The sequence below is a fragment of the Lithobates pipiens genome, unplaced genomic scaffold (assembly GCF_037356315.1).
Source record: "Lithobates pipiens isolate NorthernLeopardFrog02 unplaced genomic scaffold, aLitPip1_a1.2 Scaffold_3, whole genome shotgun sequence".
NCBI classification, from domain to species: Eukaryota; Metazoa; Chordata; class Amphibia; order Anura; family Ranidae; genus Lithobates; species Lithobates pipiens.
This window is the reverse complement of record NW_027507790.1, coordinates 95,755,764-95,777,878: the sequence shown is the minus strand read 5'-3', so window position 1 is coordinate 95,777,878 and position 22,115 is coordinate 95,755,764. Positions and strand designations below refer to the sequence as shown.

Here is a 22,115-nt window from a genome sequence, read left to right as displayed (position 1 = left end):
AATGGTACATAAATCATCTGCCCTTACTCAAGATGGCCACATCCAGAAATACTAGGGGGTGCTTTTAAAAGTGATTTTCAGCGAAATAAAGCATAGAGACATGGATGGATGGGGGAGTTTACTTTGAATACTAAAAATTAATAACATGAAATGTTTGGTTTGTAGTGCTCAGATACAGTGTTGTTCCACTTTAAGCTGGAACATGCACATGTCCACCCTTTGCATGGGTTTTTGACTTAGCTTAGTGAATGAGCTAAAGCTCTGCTGGCTTCTATCATCCAATCTTGTAGCACAACCTTCTCAGAAGCTGCTGAATTTTTTGGGTTCTCTGTTCATCGCTGAGCCCTGGGCAGAGCGCCGCCCCTGCTCACACCACCAAAGTACCATGGCGAGGTAGTTTCTGGCTGTTACACAAAAGAAAAATAAACACACTGGTAAAATACATGATTAGCTTGTATTAAGATCAAACAATAGTAGAGCAGGCAAAAGAAACAGTTAACAAAAGTTATAAATAAGCACGGTAGTACAACAATGCAACACACTACAGTACCCTTTAAAACACACCCAACCGTCCTGAAGGACTGAAGATGTAAACAGTAGCTCTCCCCAAGTGATCAAAAAAAAAAAAGAGTAACAAAGCACAACGCTAACTCAGAAGAGACTAAGTTTAAGCTTCAGGACGTTTGCCAGAGCTACTACCCACAACTAAACTATATTATATGTACTGTATTGGGTTCTTCTGCCAGCTTAGATGGGGCCCTTAAGTTGGCGCACAATTAATCCCATTTAGCAGTAAAGTAATTTGCAAAGCTTGCTTTATTATTCAAAATTGTGGGGAAGGTCACTTTAAAATAATGATATGAAAGCAAGAATCACTTTGGTGGTTAAATTGCTTGTAATGTTCACTTTAAGAAAGGGGACAGAATAGCTGTCAGACCTGCCAGAAAAGGCCCTTTTCTGTTAGATGGAACTTTTGTACTCCAGCAGCTCTTTGGTATCAAGTGGACTCTATTCTGATTTAAAGATTTTCATCTACAATTTGTTCTGGTGGACATCTATGATGCTGTTATCGGTACAAATCTGAGGACTTTATATCCCCATGAGTTTGATCTTTCTAATTCAATTCATGCTATTTGTGGAATTTGAGGTCTATTTATGTATCCATCTTATTAGCCCTCCTGTGGTCCACCTTTGTGAGCATGCACTTTAGTCTGGGGACTCCGTTACTGGGATTCCATCTGCTGACCACCATTTTTGCTGGTTCAGATCATTGGTTAACATTAGCCAGCGGCAATTTTTGTTCATTCATATATCGTAAATACTCCTGAAGAAGCTGAACAAGCGAAACATGTAGAGTGGTATATTATGGAATGATCAGTTTTATGATTTCACCATTCTAGTGAAATTATGAACTGTATTTATTATGTTGATAATATTATTGTTTTTAGTTTGTAAATAAAAAATTTTTTTTTTTTAGTTTGAGCATATTGCTTTTGTGACCTTAATTAACTTTACAGTTTAGCACCTTAAGACCCCATTCACACCTGAGCGTTTTGTAGCCCTACGCCTGAAGCTACAAAACGCTGGAGGGGAAAAAATACATTATTCTCAATGGAGATGGTTCACATCTCCACTCCAAGTCGACTGAAGCCCTACGCCTGAAGCTCAAACAAGATCCGGACCCTTTTTTGTCGCGCGAATCGGGCTGATTTGGGCGTTTTCATTCCCATAGAAACTAATGGAAACGCTCGATTTGAGCGTTTAGCGCGGCAACAAGCGTTTCTATGGGCGTTTTGACGCTGTATCTGCTCAATGCTTAACATTGGTGACCTTTTGCCCTGCACAAATTCGCGACAAAACGCGGCAAAAACGCAGCGAATCGCGGTAAAAAACGCCGCGAATCACGGTAAAAAATGCCGCAAAAAACGCTTGAAAAAGCTACGCTCAGGTGTGAATGCAGCCTAAAAGTCCCGGGGTTTTGTTTTAAAACCCCAGTGTCCTTCCTTGCTTTGCTTTTCATACCTGTTTTGGGCATTTCAAGTGCTTAGTGATGCCTCAGCAGCAGGAGGAATCCAGTATGAGCCTATGTGCGAGTGGTCTATGCTGCACACATTTTCAGGTACAAAGGACATGCTGGACGTACCTCAGTGGGATGGCAAATGTACATGCACGCTTATAGGAATTCCTGTGCATGCTTACAGGAATTAGCATGCACATTCTGGCACTGGGTTTGGTGCTCAGTGGCCTATATAAACTGATGCTCAGCATAGAGAAGTTGCTGAATTGTCTTCAGCTTGTCTTTGCTTATCTATGAGCTGACCTGTTGATCCAGCCTGCCTGTTTATGACCCCACTTCCTTTTTGGACTTCACAATGGTTCCCTCCCTTACTTATCATCTGACCAACTGATTTTGCTACTGCACTTTTTGACTGTTACTGATTTTGGATTGTCCTGGACTCTGTCTTACCTCCTATTTCTGCCACCACACTTCCTGGTTGTTGCTGAAGTCTGGCTTGCTTCTTGGACCTTGCCTCTGTTACTTGTTTCTGCGCCAAGTTATTCCAGTGTCTGGTTTCTGCCTGATGAGCTACAGCTTCCAGTTTCTCTTACCTGGCTACAGCACCGCTTCAGTTCAGCTCCCCAGCTCCGGCACTCATGTCACTCTGTACCCTTACGCTCTCTGTCACCACCTTCGGGAGTGTTGGAAAGGAGGTGCAAAAGAAGCTCCCTCAGTTACTTGCTAGTCTTCACTGGGTATGTGATACATTGCCTCTGCAATCCTAAACATACTAGCCCCTGTTATACCCTCCCAAACTCCATTCCTGCAGGTGTTGCCCCATCATACCCTCACCACTCATTCCTGCACATATTGCACTATGATACCCTCCCCACTTCATTCCTGCACATATTGCCCCATCATACCCTCCCCACTCCATTCCTGCACATATTGCCCCATCATGCCCTTCCCACTCCATTCCTGCACATATTGCCCCATCATACCCTCCCCACTTCATTCCTGCACATATTGCCCCATCATACCCTCCCCACTCAATTTCTGCACATATTGCCCCATTCATACCCTCCCCACTCCATTCCTGCACATATTGCCCCATCATACCCTCCCCACTCTATTCCTGCACATATTGCCCCATCATACCCTCCCCACTCCATTCCTGCACATATTGCCCCATCATACCCTCCCCACTCAATTCCTGCACATATTACATCATCATACCCTCCTCACTCCATTGCCCACTGTCACACTCCTGCATGCCTCTTTTTCACATACTGCCTCCTGCCATACCTTCCATACTACTCTTCTGCACATACCATCTGCCATCTACATTCATCAATTACTTCTGATGTTATACCCATGCTGCATTAGCAAGGCTCCCAGCTACATTTAGTCAAGTCCAGAAATTAAATAACATAATAATTATATATAATAATAATTTACAGATTTATGAAAAGTGCTCACACCTTCCATCTACTGCCCCACCCATGACCTACGCATAGGTGGGACATAGCTAAAAATAAGAAAAGCAAGATCATTCAGAATTATTAAATGTTAGAGTAAAGATTTCAAATAAATTTCTGTACAAAATTAGTATTGTTTAAAATTGTTTAATACACATAATGGTGGGCCGAAGAGTCTACTTTGGTTTGTGGGAAATGTTTGTTAGTAATACAGCAGCAAATAAGGTAGGTTTTCAATACTATAAATTATATATATATTTTTTATAAAACACCCTAAAATTCAGCTAAATCATTTAGAATATGTATATGTATATGGTAGCGTAGAGTTACCTAACTTAGGAGTAATCCACAGCATAAGTTGGCTGCAAACAAAACCTGTAGTTGAAATAAAATGTTGAAAATGCTGTAACCTCATTGGACACTAGAGGGCAGCAAATGCCAAAAAAACACAACAGCTAATTCTGCAATTGTCTTAGTTCCCATTGATAACAAAGTGGATTGTGGACATTATTATTATTATTATTATTCAGGATTTATATAGCGCCAACAGTTTGCGCAGGCAGTGCTTTCTGTAGGCATTCTTTTTCTTAATTTGGACAGACACATTTCATTGTATAGTAATACGGCAAAAACTCTGAAATGGGGGGGGGGGGGGGGTCTAATCAAGAATAATATGGCTTATAGTTACCATACCATTTTTAAACAATGTAATATTTACTCACCAGTATGTATAATTGTGTAAAGTCCTAGTCATTATGTAAATATGTAACTAGTACCCCACATTGTGCTTTTCCAGCAAGTTATTTATTATTAGTACTACAGACTTTATATGCAGACCAGTGTTTGTATCTGTAATCATTGCACATGTGTAAAGCCAAACCATACGGAATAATAGCAGTCATCATCTGTAGCTTAGAACTTGATTTCATAATGTTCATTATTTGTTATGGCTGAGCGTGGCACACAATGAAGTTTGAAAAGCATGCAAATACAAGGCTTATGATAAAAGCACATTTAGCAGCCTCTGCACCTAGAAAACCACAAGAAAAAAGAAGATTCTAACAATTCTATTGGGATAACAAGCCAGTGTAATACAAATGCATATGTGTTTTTAGCTTGAAGACTTAAAGCGGATTAAACCCAAAACCAAAAATGTAATATATTGCAGCCCACCAATCATTAGCTGTGGTGGTTGCATTGGTTTTCTTTTTTTTCCCCACTGTTTTCGCTTGGCCATCTAGGGCCCAAGGCGAACATGCCACACTATGCCCCCAAACAAAACTGAGAACTAATCTGCATGATTACCCTCTAAGCATAAATTCCCCCTCCTCCTAATACAAATCTGCCCCCCATTGAAATTCCCCCCCACCCAGGTCAAATCTTTGCCCCCCCCCCCAAAAAAAAGAAAATCTCCCCTTTCTAGCTTAATTCCTTTACTACTAAAATTTCCCCTCCAAGTACACATCCTCTCCCCCACTCCATACCCCCCGTCCCTGCACAAACTCCCCCCAATCCCCAAATTTCCCCTCCTAGCACAACCCCCCCAATCACCCCTATTAGCACAAATCCCCCCCCCAAAAAAAAATCCTCCTAACACAATTTCCAAATACCCCCCACTCCCGTCAAGTCACCTCTTCTAGCACAAAACCTCCTGAATTACCAACTCCTAGCAGCCCCCCCAAGCAATTCATACCACCCAAAGGCTTACTTCAGACTGGATGTGACTACCCCCTCGCTGACATCATCACATACTATGCATGACTAGAAGGTTTTGCCAAAATAAGTGGTGACACATTTAATTTAACATGTATAATGCATTTTATACAATTTGTTGTGTAGCACTGCTGCATAGCTAGGCACACAACTTTTGCTTTCACCCAGACACAGTGAACAGTCCTTGAGCTTTGTTTTTATGTATTATTAGGGTGGTAATAACTTGGATAGTTAGGGGAATTATGGGATGCTCAACTTGACAGTAAAAAAAAAAAACAGGGACAACTTCCACCCTATTTACAGCTCCAATAGATTCTTCTCCTTTATCCTTTTACAACTCCAATTGATTCTTCCTTGGATTGTACAACTCTGATTAGCAAACAGTCTTTGTTAGATCAGCAACAGCACCTTCCTTACAGGCTAGAAACTCTCAGTCCATCTTGATCATAGCACAATGTGGTGTGAACTGCATCCGGGAGTAACTCTACTCTTCTGTAGACACTGATCCCAGCTCTACCACCACAGGAAATGCTAGTCCACCTGGCTGCTCTTCCACTAGCCCACCTTGCTGCTTCTCATCAACCAGCCTATATTTTACCTGACTGACTCTCTTCACCAGTATATCCAACTGACTCTCTGGAGACCCACCACGGCAAGGTAGGGAAGATTTAAGCACACTGCTTTCTTCCAGGGAGAGCTGCTACATGTGGCAGTCTCCCCCTTGTAGGACCCTGCACCGTGCTGTAGTACCCACACTATCCTCTCTTTGATCCCACTGCCTTTCCTTCCAACTTCTCCTGTGGTAGGATCCTTCTAGGCCAGCCACCCGAGCCCTGGCCTGAGGTAGAGCCCCTCCCCTAAAGGGGTCCCTTGAGGGCCACTGACAGTCTACTCAGCACTGCATCTCCATCTTCCACCCAACTCTCCTGCTGGCATGACTCATCCATATTTAAGGGTTCACTTAGTCTTCTGGCATGCCTACCACCTGAGGATTGGCTAAGCTCCCTCAAACATGCAGAACAGCCCTTCTGGCCTCCACCCACTAACTTCTAGAAGTTTCTCTAAACTTCCACATCCAGGGGGAGGTACCAGAGAGCTGCCAGTATGAGTCACCCAGCCCTGAACTTTAGTAAACCCTGACCCAAATTCCACGACTCAGGCTTAGCCCTGAATCAGACTATAGTTTACCTACTCTCACTAGTAGCAAACTAGAGGTTGCTACACTTGTATATTAAACGGGCAAAAGAGAAATCTTGGTGTGTGTTCCTGATGAATGCAACCAGGAGCCTAGTGTGTTAATATTGGGGGGGGGGGGGGGCTTGTGTATAAAAAATTTGAATACTGATCTTATACTGAAAGCCAGTGCAGGTTATCTAGTGGAGCCCAGTTGCCAACAGTGCTCTTAATCAACAGAGGAACACAGCTCAATGCCTTGGTGTCATGTTATAATGAAGACCTTTTTTTACTTTTCCCATGTCACTATTTCAATTACCGTGCTTTTCAGCTATTTATGTATACTGTATGTTAACCTCTACTCTTTTTAGACCAGGAAAAAGAACACATATGCACCTAGAATATCTTATTTGTTTCTGAAAGTCTGGTTTTGCACAAGACTAAGCACCTCCCCCTTGTGACTGCACCGGGGCTGATGAATGGCCACTCGGGCACAGAAAAGTGCATTGTGGGATTTTTTAAGCTCCGGCAGTGGATCAGGTTGGTGGGAAAGTGTGGTGAACATAATTGCAGACAGCTATCCGGCATGTGCATTACTTTCCCTAATAGGGGAAAATGACACTTTGTTACCTGTAAACAGATCGCTAACATCTCACTATTTACCAGAAAGCTTATTCCCCGTTTGTGATAAGCCTGAACAGTTGGGTTTGTGATTACTGTTTAATGTGCTTAGCCACTTTCACATATTCCCCATAAACAAAGCATGAAAAATGACAGGGAGACCACTGTGCAAGACAGAAAGATCTTAAGTGGTGTGGAACCTTTGAGAATTGTCATAAAGCAGATGCTTTCTGCAAGCAATTAACACCAATGTGCTTTTTCCCATTTCTTTTTGCATGGGTAGATGTGAAAGATATATTTGAACTTTTACGAGGATAGAGAGACTTAAGATTTACCGCTTAACTGCCTGCCAGGCTTGCAAATTACCCTTATAGGAAGATGAAAATAAAAGACCTCCATAAGCTTGCCAGTTCCCATCAAGCATGGGTTAACCAACAGCCGAAGAGGCTGACGAATATTGTAATAAATGTATCCAGATATGTGGGCGTAAGGCATGGAAGTGTCCAAGCGTCCAAGCCTTTTCTATTAAAGCCTGAAGTTTGTATTAAGAATGAGTGTGTGTAGGCAGAGAAGTTGTACGCAGGTCACACTTGTGTGTGGGCAACATTCTTATTACTCAACGTTTTGTAGGCGAAAAGTAAACTCTTAACGTCTTATATTGAGCAGCAAATAAAGAATTATTGTAAAAAAATAACTTCTGTTCTTGCATGCAAGAAAGGTAGTTATAACAAATATTTAAATAAAAATAATACTTCTAATGGCTACCACATAGCTGGGGCAGATGGTTCAACTAGAGAGGTCAGAGGATCCAGCATCTGCAATGCCTTCTTATTTACCTGCTATGTTATTACACTGGGAACTTTGCATAGAAAACAGCTTCAGTTTTCTTTGCTATTTTTTGCAGTCTGAGGCTTTGTGTTATATTGTTATATTTGATATATTTAGTAGATGTAAACCCTAACGCAATGACTTCTCGCTTTCTAAAGCACTTATGCATCATAAACAATGATAGTGCTGCTGATTTCCTGCAGGCTTTTTGCAGTGACATTCTTTCTATATGGACTTGTTGTCTTCGTGGAGTGGGAGGACAACACAAGAGCACAGTTGGGAGACAGGGACAACAAGAGAAAGTGCTTCAATGAGGATCTTTATGTTAACATTACCAGGTTTCATTTTAAAGGGTAGCTCCACTTTCGTGGGAAAAAAAAATATACACTATATTAACAAAAGTATTGGGATGCCTGACTTTACATGCACATGAAATAAAGTATTGGGACGCCTGCCTTTACACACACATGAACATTAAAGGCATCCCGGTCTTAGTCTGTATGGTTCAATATTGAGTTGGCCCACCCTTAGCAGGTTTAACAGTGTAAACTCTTCTGAGAAGGCTGTCCTCAAGTTCTAGGAGTGTGTCTATGGGAACGTTTGACCATTCTTCTTGAAGCGCATTTGTGAGGTCAGGCACTGATGTGAACAAGAAGACCTGGCTCACAGTCTCCACTCAAATTCATCCCAAAAGTGTTCTATCAGGTTGAGGTCATGGCTTTGTGCAGGTCAGTCAAGTTCCTCCACCCCAAACTCGCTCATCCATGTCTTTATGGACCTTGCTTTGTGCACTGGTGCGCAGTCATGTTGGAACAGGAAGGTGCAATCCCCAAACTGTTTCCCCAAAGTTGGGAGCATTAAATTGTCTAAAATTTCTTAGTATGCTGACACCTTAAGAGTTTCCTTGACTGGAACTAAGGGGCCAAGCCCAACCCCTGAAAAACAACCCAACACCATAGTCCCCCTTCCACCAAATGTTTTGGACCAGTGCACAAAGCAAGGTCCATAAAGACATGGATATGCGAGTTTGGGGTAGAGGAACTTGACTGGCCTGCACCTCAACCCGAGAGAACACCTTTGGGATGAAATAGAGCAGAGACTGTGAGCCAGGCCTTCTGGTCCACATTAGTTCCAGACCTCACAAATGTTCTTCTGGAAGAATGGTCAAACATTTCTATAGACACGGTCCTAAACTTTGTGGACAGCCTTCCCAGAAGAGGTGAAGCTGTTATAGCTGCAACAGGTGGGCCAACTCAATATTGACCCCTTTGGACTAAGACTGGAACGCCATTAAAGTTCATGTGCGTGTAAAGGCAGGCGTCCCAGTACTTTTGGTAATATAGTGTATACAATTGAGACTCAAGTCATATTGCAATTGAATATTATTAATAATGACCTTTCCTTTTCAATCTGCAACTCTGTAATTTTCTGTAAAATGCAATGCAATATGGCTACCTGGAGGCGTTCTGTACACATTTCCTGCTTGTGTGATTGGCTCACTGATTTTCCCAGAAGTCTGCCCTAAGATACAAGTCAGATATCAGGCATCCTCTGCAACAAAAATTACATATTTAGTGATATGCTCCCAATAAGAAATCACTTCTAAAGGGATGCAGGCCCAGCAATTTTCCTCATTAGAACCCCGCAAGTGCAGTAGCTGATTTATAATTATGAAACCACTCCCATTGGATACACTTTCTCACATGGACACAGACAAACCTACAGGGATGTCTTCAGAATAACAAAAGGTATGCAACAAAGGCTGTTATAATCCTTGTAATGCCGCATACACATGAGCGGACTTTTCAACATCCAAAGTCCGACGGAATGATTCCCTCAGACTATTCGATCGTGTGTGGGCTGCAACGGACTTTTGATTCGCAAAAGTCTGACGGACTTTAGAAAATGGAACATGCTTCAAATTTTTCAGACGGAACTCCGCCGGACCCGGTCCCTTCGAAAAATTCGCTCGTGTGTATGCTATTCCGACGGACTAAAACCGACGCTAGGGCAGCTATTGGCTACTGGCTATGAACTTCCTTATTCGAGTCCAGTCGTACGTTATCACGTTCAAATCCGTCGGAGTTTGGTGTGATTGTGTGTGGCCAAGTCCGCTCAGTCGAAAAATCCGTCAGAACTCTGTCGGAACTCCGGCAGAACTCCGGCAGGACTCCTTCGGAAGTCTGTCGGACATAAGTCCTCTCGTGTGTACGGGGCTTTACATACATAGATCACCCAGAGGCGAATGTTTTTTTTCTCAACAAAAGTGGAGTTACTCTTTAAGTAAAGATAAAGGTATAAAAACATTGCAAATACCTTTTTGAAATGATAATAAAATGTTTAAAGTTATATGAGATTTTGGTGAATGGGTTTCGTAGTTTGTAGCATAGTTATAGGAATCTGATTTGCAACCAAAGCATTCCAACCATTCCACACAAGAAATGATGTTCTCTCTTTCATGAGCAAAAGTAATTATTAATATCCAAAGAGATTGTATGTATAACCTTGGTATTATTTCTTGATATAAAGAAAAAAAATGATACATGAAGATATAGCCACTTGCTAAAAGAGTGTTGTTTATCAAACCAAGCGATTATTCTCATTTTTACAAGCTTTTCAAAAGGTAAATAATGCATGGAAATTCTATTACAACTGAACACAAGAATGTTCTAATTTGAATAAAAATTACCACAAAAATAATATAACATATTATTCAAAATGCTGTACCCCACTGTGATATATCAGAAAATCGCTTTTTTTTTTTCAATTGAGCCAGATTATTTATTAAAAGCATTTGAATTTCTAATTCATAGAAGATCCTGCTGAGAGAAGGGTACAGAAATACACATAAAGCAGCATTCACAACAATGGTGTTCTTCAGCTCCTGAATAGCAGTTACCAAAGCGGTGATACTTTGTCCTCTGAAGCAAAACAAACAATAGCACCAAAGCGATGTATTTGGAGTCCAAATATATTTATATTTTAATAAAGGTTTAGGATAAACAAGTCAACACTCCTTCAGGGGTTGTGCAGAACCTACTTCATCAGGCCTTACACTGCTGAATATGATAAGAATAGCAGACTGAGGGGGTTCGGTGAGTTCAAAAGTAAACCCCCTTCTAAAATAGTAAAGCTAACTATGTGAGCTAACTAACCAGCTATTGAAGCCTACCTTAGATGAAGAAACAGTTATGCCCCATACACACGGTCGGAAATTCCGACCACAAAATCCGTCGGATTTTGGCCGAAATTTGTCTTGCATACACACGGTTGCACAAAGTTGGCAGAAAATCCGATCGTTCAGAACGAGGTGATGTACAAAACATACAATGGGACTACGTAGAGGCCAATAGCTTTTGTCTCCAAATTTTTTCTGAGCATGCGTGGCACTTTGTGCGGCGGAATTCTCTACACACTATCGTAAAAAGTCCGATTGGATTTTGTTGCCGGAAAATTTTAGATCCAGCTCTCAAACTTTTTCCATCGAAAATTCGGACAGAAAAAGTCCGATAGAGCCCACACACGATCGGATTTTCCAACAACATAATCCGATCTGACTTTTTCCGTCTGAATTTCTGACCGTGTGTATTGGTCATTATACTTCTGAACTCACCAACTTCTTCTGCAATCTTTATGTCAATCAATCTGGAGCTCTGTTAAAAGGGGCCAGTACATCCTCTGAAACAAATTGGCATCTTTACCTTGTTTTTCATTATTATATTAATGTTTCTAGATAAATCAACCGGTAGGGCACTCATGTTTTTCCAACCCCTGGACCTTCCTTGAGGCTGCTTTTGCATTTGAGACATTCCTAGCCAGAGCAATTGTCCCCAACAACATAGAATTTGCCCTGCACTGTGAAACAAAATTAATGCTGGGTCCAGGACCACCTACGCATGTCACCTGAACCTTTTTGACACACTTTGAAAACCATACTGAATGAGTACTGACTGGCATCACAGCAATATTTAGAAGGTGGTAACTGTTAATGACTGCTGTGATGTCAGTAGCCGTACACAAATGGGACCAGCAGGTACAATTGGAATTAAGTTCCAGCACTGGAATAATTGATTTGGTGTATCCAAGAGCAGATATGTGCAATTAGTTTCGGTCAGAATACAATTTCTGTCAAATTTTAGTTTTTTTTAGGGATTTGGATGTATCCGAATCACCGAATAAAATAGTAATGAATAGTAATGAATTACATCATCGGGTGACTCCCACTCCTTAGCTTTTTAAGAAATGTCAGATGGAGGAGCAGGCAGTCCACTGGGAGCGCTTGACAACGCCGGAGATTTTCCTTTTCTTTTTTTTCGGGTTTGGCGGAAAGTGAGTTGAATCTATATTGAAGGGACATTTTTTATTTTTTTTAATAAAGGACTCTTTTTTTTTTTTTTGACACTTTTTTTGGTGAATGAATAGGGATGCAATCTACCCCATACTTATTCTTATTAAAGGAGGCTATCAGACTCTACTAAGCCCCCTGCTCGCAGACGCCCAGAACCACCGCCCAGGGTTGTCGGGCAGAGGCCCTTGTTCCCATCAACATGGGGACAAGGTGTTTGCAGAGCCCCCCCGCCCTAAAGCACCCACCCCCCATGTTGAGGGGATGTGGCCTGGTAGGATTCAGGGGGGCACTCACTAATTTCCCCCCTCCTCTCCTGCATACTCAAGTAAGGGTCTGGTATGGATTTTGAGGACCACACGTAATTTTTTTTTTTCAATTTTCCCTTAGGGCCGGTTCACACTGCAGGCGAGGCGAGGCAACTCCGACTTGCCTCGCCGCGACCTGCCGCGACCTCAGCGGCAACTTGCAGATGACTTCTGTATAGAAGTCAATGCAAGTCGCCCCGAGGTCGCCCAAAAGTAGTACAGGAACCTTTTTTCTGAGTCGGAGCGACTCGAGTCGCTCCTCTCAGAACGGTTCCATTGTACAGAACGGGGGCGACTTGCGAGAGCGAGGCGAGTCGTGTCGCCTCGCATCGCCCGCTGTGTGAACCGGCTCTTAAAATCTATTTTTTTCTTCAGAAATGTAATTTTTGTCATTTTTGCTGCAACATGTTCTGCACATGCTTTTTACAGGCAGACTCAGGGGGACCCCCAGCCACTTTACAGGTAGACTGACCCCCAGGCACTATATTTTCCCACATTGTTTGCATTAAGGTAAACAAAGGTTTCGGTCTCCCTGTGCATAGCTGCATCTACAGTATTCTCCCCTACTTTCCTCTATACACAGCATGTGAGCAGCAGCAGGAGCCATTGGCTGTTGCTGCTGTCATCAAATGCAGTGAGCTGGAAGTGGGGGTGGGCTTAAGTCCCCCTGTGTAAAGCTGGCTACACAATATCCAATTTTCTGTAAAATTTTTCCTTGAGGTCAAACCCTATTAGTTTCAATTTTTATGCAATCAGGCAGGCCATTGCACTACATGGTTTTGGTAAAGCTGAAGGAAAGTTGACATCAAAAGTTGTATAGTGTGTATGGGGTCTTAGTCTATGGTATCATAGACACTCAGGTCAGGAGTGCAGGGACTACGTTTATCCCCGTAGCCAGCGGTTGGCTATGGTAGTCCCAAGAAGAAGAGGTAGGGGACCCGAGAAGAGGAGGATCTGGGCCGCTCTGAGCATTATCACTGTGCCCCCCCCCCCCCCCCCCCTGAACCATACCAGGCCACATGCCTCTTCCTGACAATCCTGGGTGGTGGTTGTGGGGATTTGCAGGCAGGAGGCTTGTCGAAATCTGGAAGCCTGAGATCCCGGCCCTTTCCGATGTGAATGAGTATGGGGTACATTGCACCCTTACTCATTCACCAAAAAGATTGTCAAAAAGAAATAAAAACTGTAGACAGTTTTTGACAAGTTCTTTATTAAAAAAATAAATAAAAAAAAACAATGTCCCCAATGTTGATCCATCTCTAGGCGCCCATTGCACCACTGAACCTGAAAAAAAAGAAAAAAAACTCCACCCCCCTTCAGCCCCATCAAAGCTCCCTACGGACTGCCTGCTTCTCCTTCTGACATTTCTAGATAAGGGGCGGAGCCACCCTATGTCACCAGGTGACCCCAACCCCTTGTGATGTCATCGACTCAGCATGTCATTCGACAAGGCTGGAGAGTTTTTATTCCTTTTCAGGTTTGTGGTGTGGCAGGTGGCGTGAGATGAATCTTCCTGGGGGGGACATTGTTTTTTTATTTTTTTAATAAAGAAATTGTCAAAAACTCGTGTACTGTCTTTATTTGCTTTTTACACATTTTTGGTGAATGGGTAGGGGTACATGGGGGCGGGATCTGATAATCTCCCTGCTCGTAGACTTCCCCAACCACAGCCCAGGGCTGTGGGGAAGAGACCCTAGTCCTCATCAACATGGGAACAAGGTGGTTTGGGGTGGGGGGGCAGAGCCCCTCCTTCCCTAAAGCACCCCCCATGTTGAGGGCATGTGGCCTGATATGGCTCAGGAGGGGGGATCGCTCTCTCGTTCCCCCTCCCCCTGCCTGCCAGGCTGCATGCTCAAATAAGGTTCTAATATGGATTTTGGGGGGACCCCACACGTTTTTTTTTATATTTTGGCATTTTCCTTAGAATCGATACCAGGTATGGTATGAATTGAGGGTGGGGGGCACGCTGTTTTTTTAAAAAAAATTCTATTGCCAGCATTGTTTTGTTTACATTCCAGCTGTCAGTGGGGAAGCCATCGGCTGTTGAGGACGTGGTGGCCGGCTTCCCGACCCATTGCTTAACAATTAGCTATTTTTCACACGGAATTTAAATTGGTCAGTCTTTTTTCTACCGATCCGAATTCTAATGCCGTGTACACACGGGTCTTTCCGACTGACTTTTGACGGAGTTACAACGGGCTTCCAAACCAACGGACTTGCTCACATACGAACGGACCAAAGTCCGTATATTTTGAACGTGATGGCGTACGATGGGACTAGAAAAGGAAGTTCAGTAGCCAGTAGCTAATAGCTGCCCTTGCGTCGCATTTGGTCCGTCGCACCAGCATACACACGAATGGTTTCCCGGATAGAAATTGATTCCGTCAGATTTGAAACATGTTCTATTTCTAGGTCCGTCAGAATTTTTGAAGAAAAAAGTCAGCTGAAGCCCACAGACGATTGTAATATCCGACGGAATGATTCTATCTGACCTTTTCTGTCAGAAAGTTCAATCATGTACGTGGCATAATTGTTCTGAAAATGTAGAATTCATTAGAAAATTTATAAACGAAAAATAAACTAAATTTAACGAAAATGAAACAAAAATAAACAAACTCCGAAACGACACTAAATGAATTCTGAAATGAAATATAAATATTTTTTTCTGTTCTGCACTTGTCTATCTTAGCCCCTGTACACACGGTCGGAGATTTCGACAACCAAATCCATCGGATTTTCTCCGTCGGATTTTCTCCGTCGGATCTGGTCCAAAACTGTTGCATACACACGGTCGGACTAAGTTGTCGAAAAATCCGATCTTTCAGAACGTGATGACGTAATTTCGTTACGATGGGACTACATTAAGGCTAGTAGCCAATAGCTTTGATGTAGGAATTTGATCTGAGCATGCGTGGCACTTGGTCCGCTCAAAATTCGCTACACATGATCGGAGTATGTCCGACCGGCCCAGTTGGTCGGGAAATATTTCCAACATGTTGGAAAATTGGATCCGACGGATATTCCGACGGAATCAGTCCGATGCATACCACACACAGTCGGATTATCTGATGACGCGGTCCGATAGGACACATTCCGACGGATTCTCTGACCGTGTGTACGCGGCATAAGAGGTGCCAGGATGCAAACAACAACAGTTATGGTTTGGGTTGCCACTTTGTTTATTTTTCCAGTCTGGTTGGTAAAAATGGGACCTGGTGCTAATTAATTAAAAACAAATCACAAGTGTGGACTTTTTTCTCCAGAAAAGGTGGCAACCTTAAGCATCTGAGTCATGTAACCTCTTGTAATTTACCTTGCAGTTGAGAAAAGTGAAGATATGCCTTGGATGTGTAAATCTGGAATGACTGGATACATATACAAATCCTTTGGCAGATAGAACAGCTTTCATATATGGATTACAGCTGCATATTTAGCCATTTGCCCACAGTTGAGCCTTTAAAATATGCTGAGAGAAGTTGAGCACCTGCTAGGCAAAGTTTGATTCTGGGCCTGTTTCCTACTTTAGCTCCACCAGGTTCCGGCTTAGCTGAGGCTTATTACAAATGCCAAACAGAGAAAGAGACTCCGAATCACCCACAGCAATATGTGCAATTTACTGTAAATGTAACTAGCACAGTGCTCAGGCTCCAGCATTATTTATCCTCTGAGGATCATTCATGTACAACGTTATTGAAAAAGGTTCATAGCCAAGTATCTGGTATTTAATGTAGGAATATGTTGTTGATATGTCCCTCTAGAGTGGTTAATTATGCAGTAGTTAATTATTCACCAGCGTACTGTCATGGAATATGTCCTTAGGGATGCTGAACTGCATTGCTTTGTTGCCTAAGGCTGGTGGAGGAGTGCAGCCTCAATGTAAGCAAATTACTACCTCTTTTCTTCTGTTATAAAGACATTTTTATTTCAGCCAGTAGTTTTGAATTATGCTTAAATGCATTTATCTTATATTTATTTTATGTTCATTTCTGTATAAATTATATTTATAGTTATTTGTGCACAAGTTCAATGTTATATTCATATCTCCTGGATTATTATTCTACACATTGTTAAAGTCTGTTTTTTATTTAGTCATCTTTTTTGGTTAAGATGAATTTATAAACAACAAATTCTTTTGAAACTTACTACTGCGGCATTAATAGCAAGCAGTTATATGTTAACAGACAGATTAGCAATATTAACATGCAGATTAAATATGATAATTAAATACAGATCTTTCAAAAATGCATGTGGATCCCGTATGTCTACTGAAGCACATTTAGCATGCAAAAAAAATGTTAAATTCTGTATATACTGTATATGTACTCCGTTTTGTATGCATTGCTTATGTTTTGCACACTGCGCTCATATTCTGCACTTGGCACTAGTACCCATTTCTCACATAACGGAGACCTTGATAAAACGCAAGCCTCACCTATACATTATTTCACATACACCCCTTATTACTGTAAAAGTAGAATTGCTATATTAATGTCATGTCTACATTAGTATGTTTGTAGAAAAATCTCGAATGCGCCAAATAAACAGAACAGGACAGAAATAGAACATTTGAAAATATGCTAATGTGTCTGTTCTTTAAGGCAGTGGCTATTTTTTTGACAGGTAATTTTTTTTATTTTTTATTAAAGTGGTTGTAAAGTTAATTTTTATCAAAAGAAAAAAGAGGGCACACTTACCTGCTGTGTGAAACGTATTCACAGAACAATCTTTTACTTCATCTGTTAACTAGTGGTGTCCACTCCTTCTCTCCTGCGTGTACCCCCTTAGCAAGTTGTTTTCTATGGGGTCACACATCAGCCACATTCCCGAGCCGCACATAGACACACACCCCATAGACATACACAGCACTGCTTCACCATGCCCCCTGCTCCCGCCTCACGAGATTTGACTGACAGCAGCAAGAACCAGTGGCTCTCCCTACTCTGTGTAGCCTGTGAGAGCAGGAAGAGGGTAGATGAGAGCTGCAGCCAGACACAGCACTGGAGCAATAGAGAACTCAGGTATGTGTTTAGGGAGGACGTGGGGGCAGCTAGAAGATGTTTTTTTTTTACCATAAGTCAAAAAACGCATTAAATTATAAAAAAAATCTGTTTACTTTAGAACCACTTTAGATTTGTTCAATAGAAACAAAACAATTGCAGCATACAATGTACATTATTGGCATTGACAGAAGGTTCAAAAATACATCCTAAAGTAGGCATAACTCAAAAGTGGGAGTAAAGAGGTGGTAAGAGTTACAAGTTAGACAAGTTAGAAAAAGGAGATGCAGCAACATCTATTCATTACTGAGTCCTCCCTATATTTTATATATAATTTGCAGCAAGTATACAAGTAATAAGTTACTTATAAATTTACTTCCAAGAAAGTTTACAGGACAAACCTCCTTCTTACCATGCACAAGTCTCACAATATCAACCTGGAGTTGGGGAGCGACAAGGAGGGGGAGCGACAAGGAGAGGAAAGAAATGAAGGAAGGAAGGAAGGAAGGAGGACAGAAGGGAAGGAGAATAAGGCAGTGTGAAGGAACAACAAATGGGGAAAAAAAAGTGTGTGGGGGGGGGGGGGAGGTGGGAGGAGAGAAGATAATAATGTAGAACCTACCAGTGGTAGATCCACCAGAGGGGAGGAAGTATTACATTCCCGGTACATAGATGTAAAAGGCCCCATGCGGCAATCCCAGCATTCAAATTTTTTCTTTCCAGCAGTTTCTATTATTATACAATATGTCAGTTTGTACAATGTTTAAAATGTTGTTGATAGTAGCATGTCAAGAGGACAGGGTGGGAGAGTTAGGAGATTTCTAGTGAAGAAGAATCTCTCCCTTTGAGCATTAAAAATGGCGTAGAAAACAAACAGCTAAACATATTGACTCAACTGCACACCTTTAAGAATGTCTAATAGCATAATCTTTGGATCGACAGTAGTTCTTTTTCATTTGGAAACGCTGATAAATATTAGGATAGGAGTTGCCTATCTATAAAATGACCAGGACAAGCCCTTGCCATACAGTAGGAATAATATCAACATTTTTTTTTTCGTTTCAGGTAATTGACCCTGGGCAGATCTCTCTGGAAGACCTGTTAGATATGACTGATGAGCAGGTTTGCGAAACACTGGGAAAGTTTGGTGCGAGCAGCGAAGAGTGTGATCGGTTAAATGCCTCCCTTTCTTGTTTACGCAGTGTTCACAAATCAGGTATAAAACCCTAAACTAAAAATTGTGTGTGCTGTTTATTCTGTCGGCAACTAATTACTACAAACCAAAAAGTCTGATCAAGGTATAGCAGAAAATGTACCACATTGCATGCCTGTAATTTCTTGTATTTAAACATATGAGCTCTAAATCAGAGTGACGGAGCTCTTGACTGTTGGGAACATGGCAAATGTTTAGAAATGTGCACACTTTCTGTATATATACAAAGCAATTGAAATGACTGCTAGCTCAGAATAACAGCCTTTCTGTCACATTTTTTTTTAACAGAGTAACCCTTGAAAAAGTTTTCCGGTCTTAGGGAACCCCTGCTAATAATTGCTATATCTACTACTCACTGTACATTGGCATGATGGTCACTGGGAAGAATGCTTCATACACTTGTAGTCATTGAGAGATTTCCCCCTTACAGATACCTAAAAATATCATTGTTGTCATTGTAATCATTGAGAGGCAGACATTTTTCATTGCTCAAGGAACCCCTAGCAACCCCTGGAGAACCATTTTACAGATCCTGGGTTGATACAGGAAGTGAATAGACTTAAAGTGAGGTAGCTAATTATGGGTGCATAAAGAGGCCATGCTCACGGAAGGTACAGCAGCTACTAGTTGCCACTGTTGGAAATTCAAAGTAAAAAATAGTGAATTTACTATGCTAAGTGAACTGTGGCAGATTGTGCCCATGCCACAGTTTAAAATGGTGGTCTGGTTCAGGTTTTCTGGGAAGCAAGCACACTAATGATGCAGGTGTGTGCTGGGCTTATGTTAGAGACAGAGTTAGAGGTTCAGTGGTCCCCACCCTCACAAGTGGGTCAGTGTGTGAAGGGAACTTTGATGTGCACATTGCACCGTACTGTCCAGGTCAGGACAGACAAAGGCCTGAGAGGATGTAGCAGCTGGGAGTTGCAGGAGAAACATTCAAGCTGACAAAGGTACAATGTTTTGTGCACGAGCACTGGGACTGTGTTTGACGGTGAGGCCTGAACAGTGAAGCTGTAAAAAGAGAACCACGAGGCTGAATTCTGTTTTGTTGCATTGATTGTGAGAACCCTATACATGGGAAACTATTCAAGTGTGAACCTTTTGCTTTGTTTTAAATAAAACGTGGAGTAAAATCACTGTTTTGCGCTACCAATGAGCTACAATTTCCCCAACTTGTCATAGAGCATTCACTTTCTTAAGTGAACAGCCTCTACTCTTTAGTAAAAATCACTAGTCATGTGTATTGGTAAGTTTTTCACAGGTCTGTGTTTACCATAAGGCACTCTTGAGCCAGTGCCATGGGCAGCAAGATTCAAAAGGGCAACACCTAGTCTTAACATTTAAAAATTGTGATAATTGTGCCAAAGGCAGCATGTTCTATGGTCCTGCAGGTACATTAGACTAGTGACCAGTAGATCTCCAGCTGCAGTATAAACTTACCCCAGTGGCTATCTTGCTAATCCTATACACTTTTAGTTTGGCAGACATTCAGGGATTTATAGTTCGACTGCAGCTGGAAGTCTAAGGTTCTTAGCTGCTGTTCTTTAACCACTTTCAGACCAGACCATTTTGCTGGTAAATGACCAGAGGTCTTTTTACACTTTGGCACTGCGCTGCTTTAACTGGTAATTGCGCGGTCATGCAATGTTGTACCCAAACGAAATTTGCGTCCTTTTCTTCCCACAAATAGAGCTTTCTTTTAAAGGTATTTGACTGACTCTGCGATTTTTATTTTTTGCGATATAAACGTAAAAAGACCGCAAATTTTGAAAAAAAAATGATATTTTCTACTTTTTGTTATTAGAAAAATCCAATAAACTCAATTTTAGTCATACATTTAGGCCAAAATGTATTCAGCCACATGTCTTTGGTAAAAAAAAAAGTCAATAACTGTATATTTATTGGTTTGCGCAAAAGTTGTCACATCTACAAACTAAGGTACGTTTTCTGGAATTTACGCAGCTTTTAGTTTACGACTGCCTATCTCAATTCTTGAGGTGCTAAAATGGCAGGGCAGTACAAAACCCCCCCAAATGACCCCATTTTGGAAAGTAGACCCCCTAAGGAAATTGATAAGTGGCATGTTGAGCCCATTGAATATTTTATTTTTTTGCCTCAAGCGATTGAATAATGACAAAAAAAAAATTTTTTTTTTTTTTTTACACAAAGTTGTCACTAAATGATATATTGCTCACGCATGCCATGGGCATATGTGAAATGACACCCCAAAATAAATTCTGCTCCTTCTCCTGAGTACGGGGATACCACATGTGTGGGATTTTTTGGGAGCCTAGCCGCGTACGGGGCCCCGAAACCAAGAACCGCCTTCAGGTTTTCTAAGGGCGTAAATATTTGACTTCACTCCTCACTACCTATTACAGTTTTGAAGGCCATAAAATGCCAAGATGGCACAAAACCCCCACAAATGACCCCATTTTAGAAAGTAGACACCCCAAGCTATTTGCTGAGAGGCATGTTGAGTCCATGGAATATTTTATATTTTGCCACAAGTTGCGGGAAAATTACAAACTTTTTTTTTTTTTTCACAAAGTTGTCACTAAATGATATATTGCTCACGCATGCCATGGGCATATGTGAAATGACACCCCAAAATAAATTCTGCTGCTTCTCCTGAGTACGGGGATACCACATATGTGGGACTTTTTGGGAGCCTAGCCGCGTACGGGGCCCCGAAAACCAAGCACCGCCTTCAGGCTTTCTAAGGGCGTTACAGTTTTGAAGGCCATAAAATGCCAAGATGGCACAAACCCCCCCCCAAATGACCCCATTTTGGAAAGTAGACACCCCTAAATTTAGGGGTACACTAGTGAGACTAGGTAATAAATGGCGGGTGCCCTGAAACTATAAAAAAATAACTAACCAACCAGCGTCACCTGTAACAGTTATATGGTGATCACTGGTGAAAGGGTTAACTAGGGGGCAATCAGGGGGCTTTATGCGGTAGTATATGGGGGTCCCTGGCGCTATAAAAAGCTGCGGCAAACCTAAATACCTACCTGCCTAACTAGCGTCACCTGTGACACTAATACAGCGATCAGAAAAACGATCGCTTATTAGGCTGGGTCCACACTGGAGCGATGCGGGAACGCCACGAATCCGCGGCGGGTTCCCGCATCGCATGCCTCCCGGCGGCAGTTCACACTGCCCTATGCGAACTGCTGGGAGTGTCAGTGAAATGTTAATGACACCCCCAGATCAGTTCGCATATCGCAGTGCGATCTGCAAACTCGGATCGCATGGTGTGAACACCCATGCGATCCGATTCTGCTGCGGACCAAAAAAAGGGTCCCGTGCGAATTTGCGGCGGGTGCGGCGGGTGCGGCGCGAATTCAGCCATACTATCTGTATGGCTGAACTCGAATCGCACAGAGATCGGATGTGATTTGCACTGCAGTGCGGTGCGAATCACATTCGTTCTC

At 42.1% G+C, this 22,115-nt stretch overlaps 1 protein-coding gene across 3 annotated transcripts in view; it reads left to right on the top strand.

Annotated features, from left to right (window-relative positions):
* The window catches only part of KSR2 (kinase suppressor of ras 2), a 683,331-nt gene that overhangs the window by 156,189 nt on the left and 505,027 nt on the right, over positions 1-22,115 (top strand). For all 3 annotated transcript variants that reach the window (XM_077462057.1, XM_077462058.1, XM_077462059.1), the window contains exon 3: positions 18,528-18,678. In XM_077462057.1, coding sequence (XP_077318183.1) covers positions 18,528-18,678 — 151 coding nt within the window. The remainder of the gene's footprint in view (positions 1-18,527; positions 18,679-22,115) is intronic.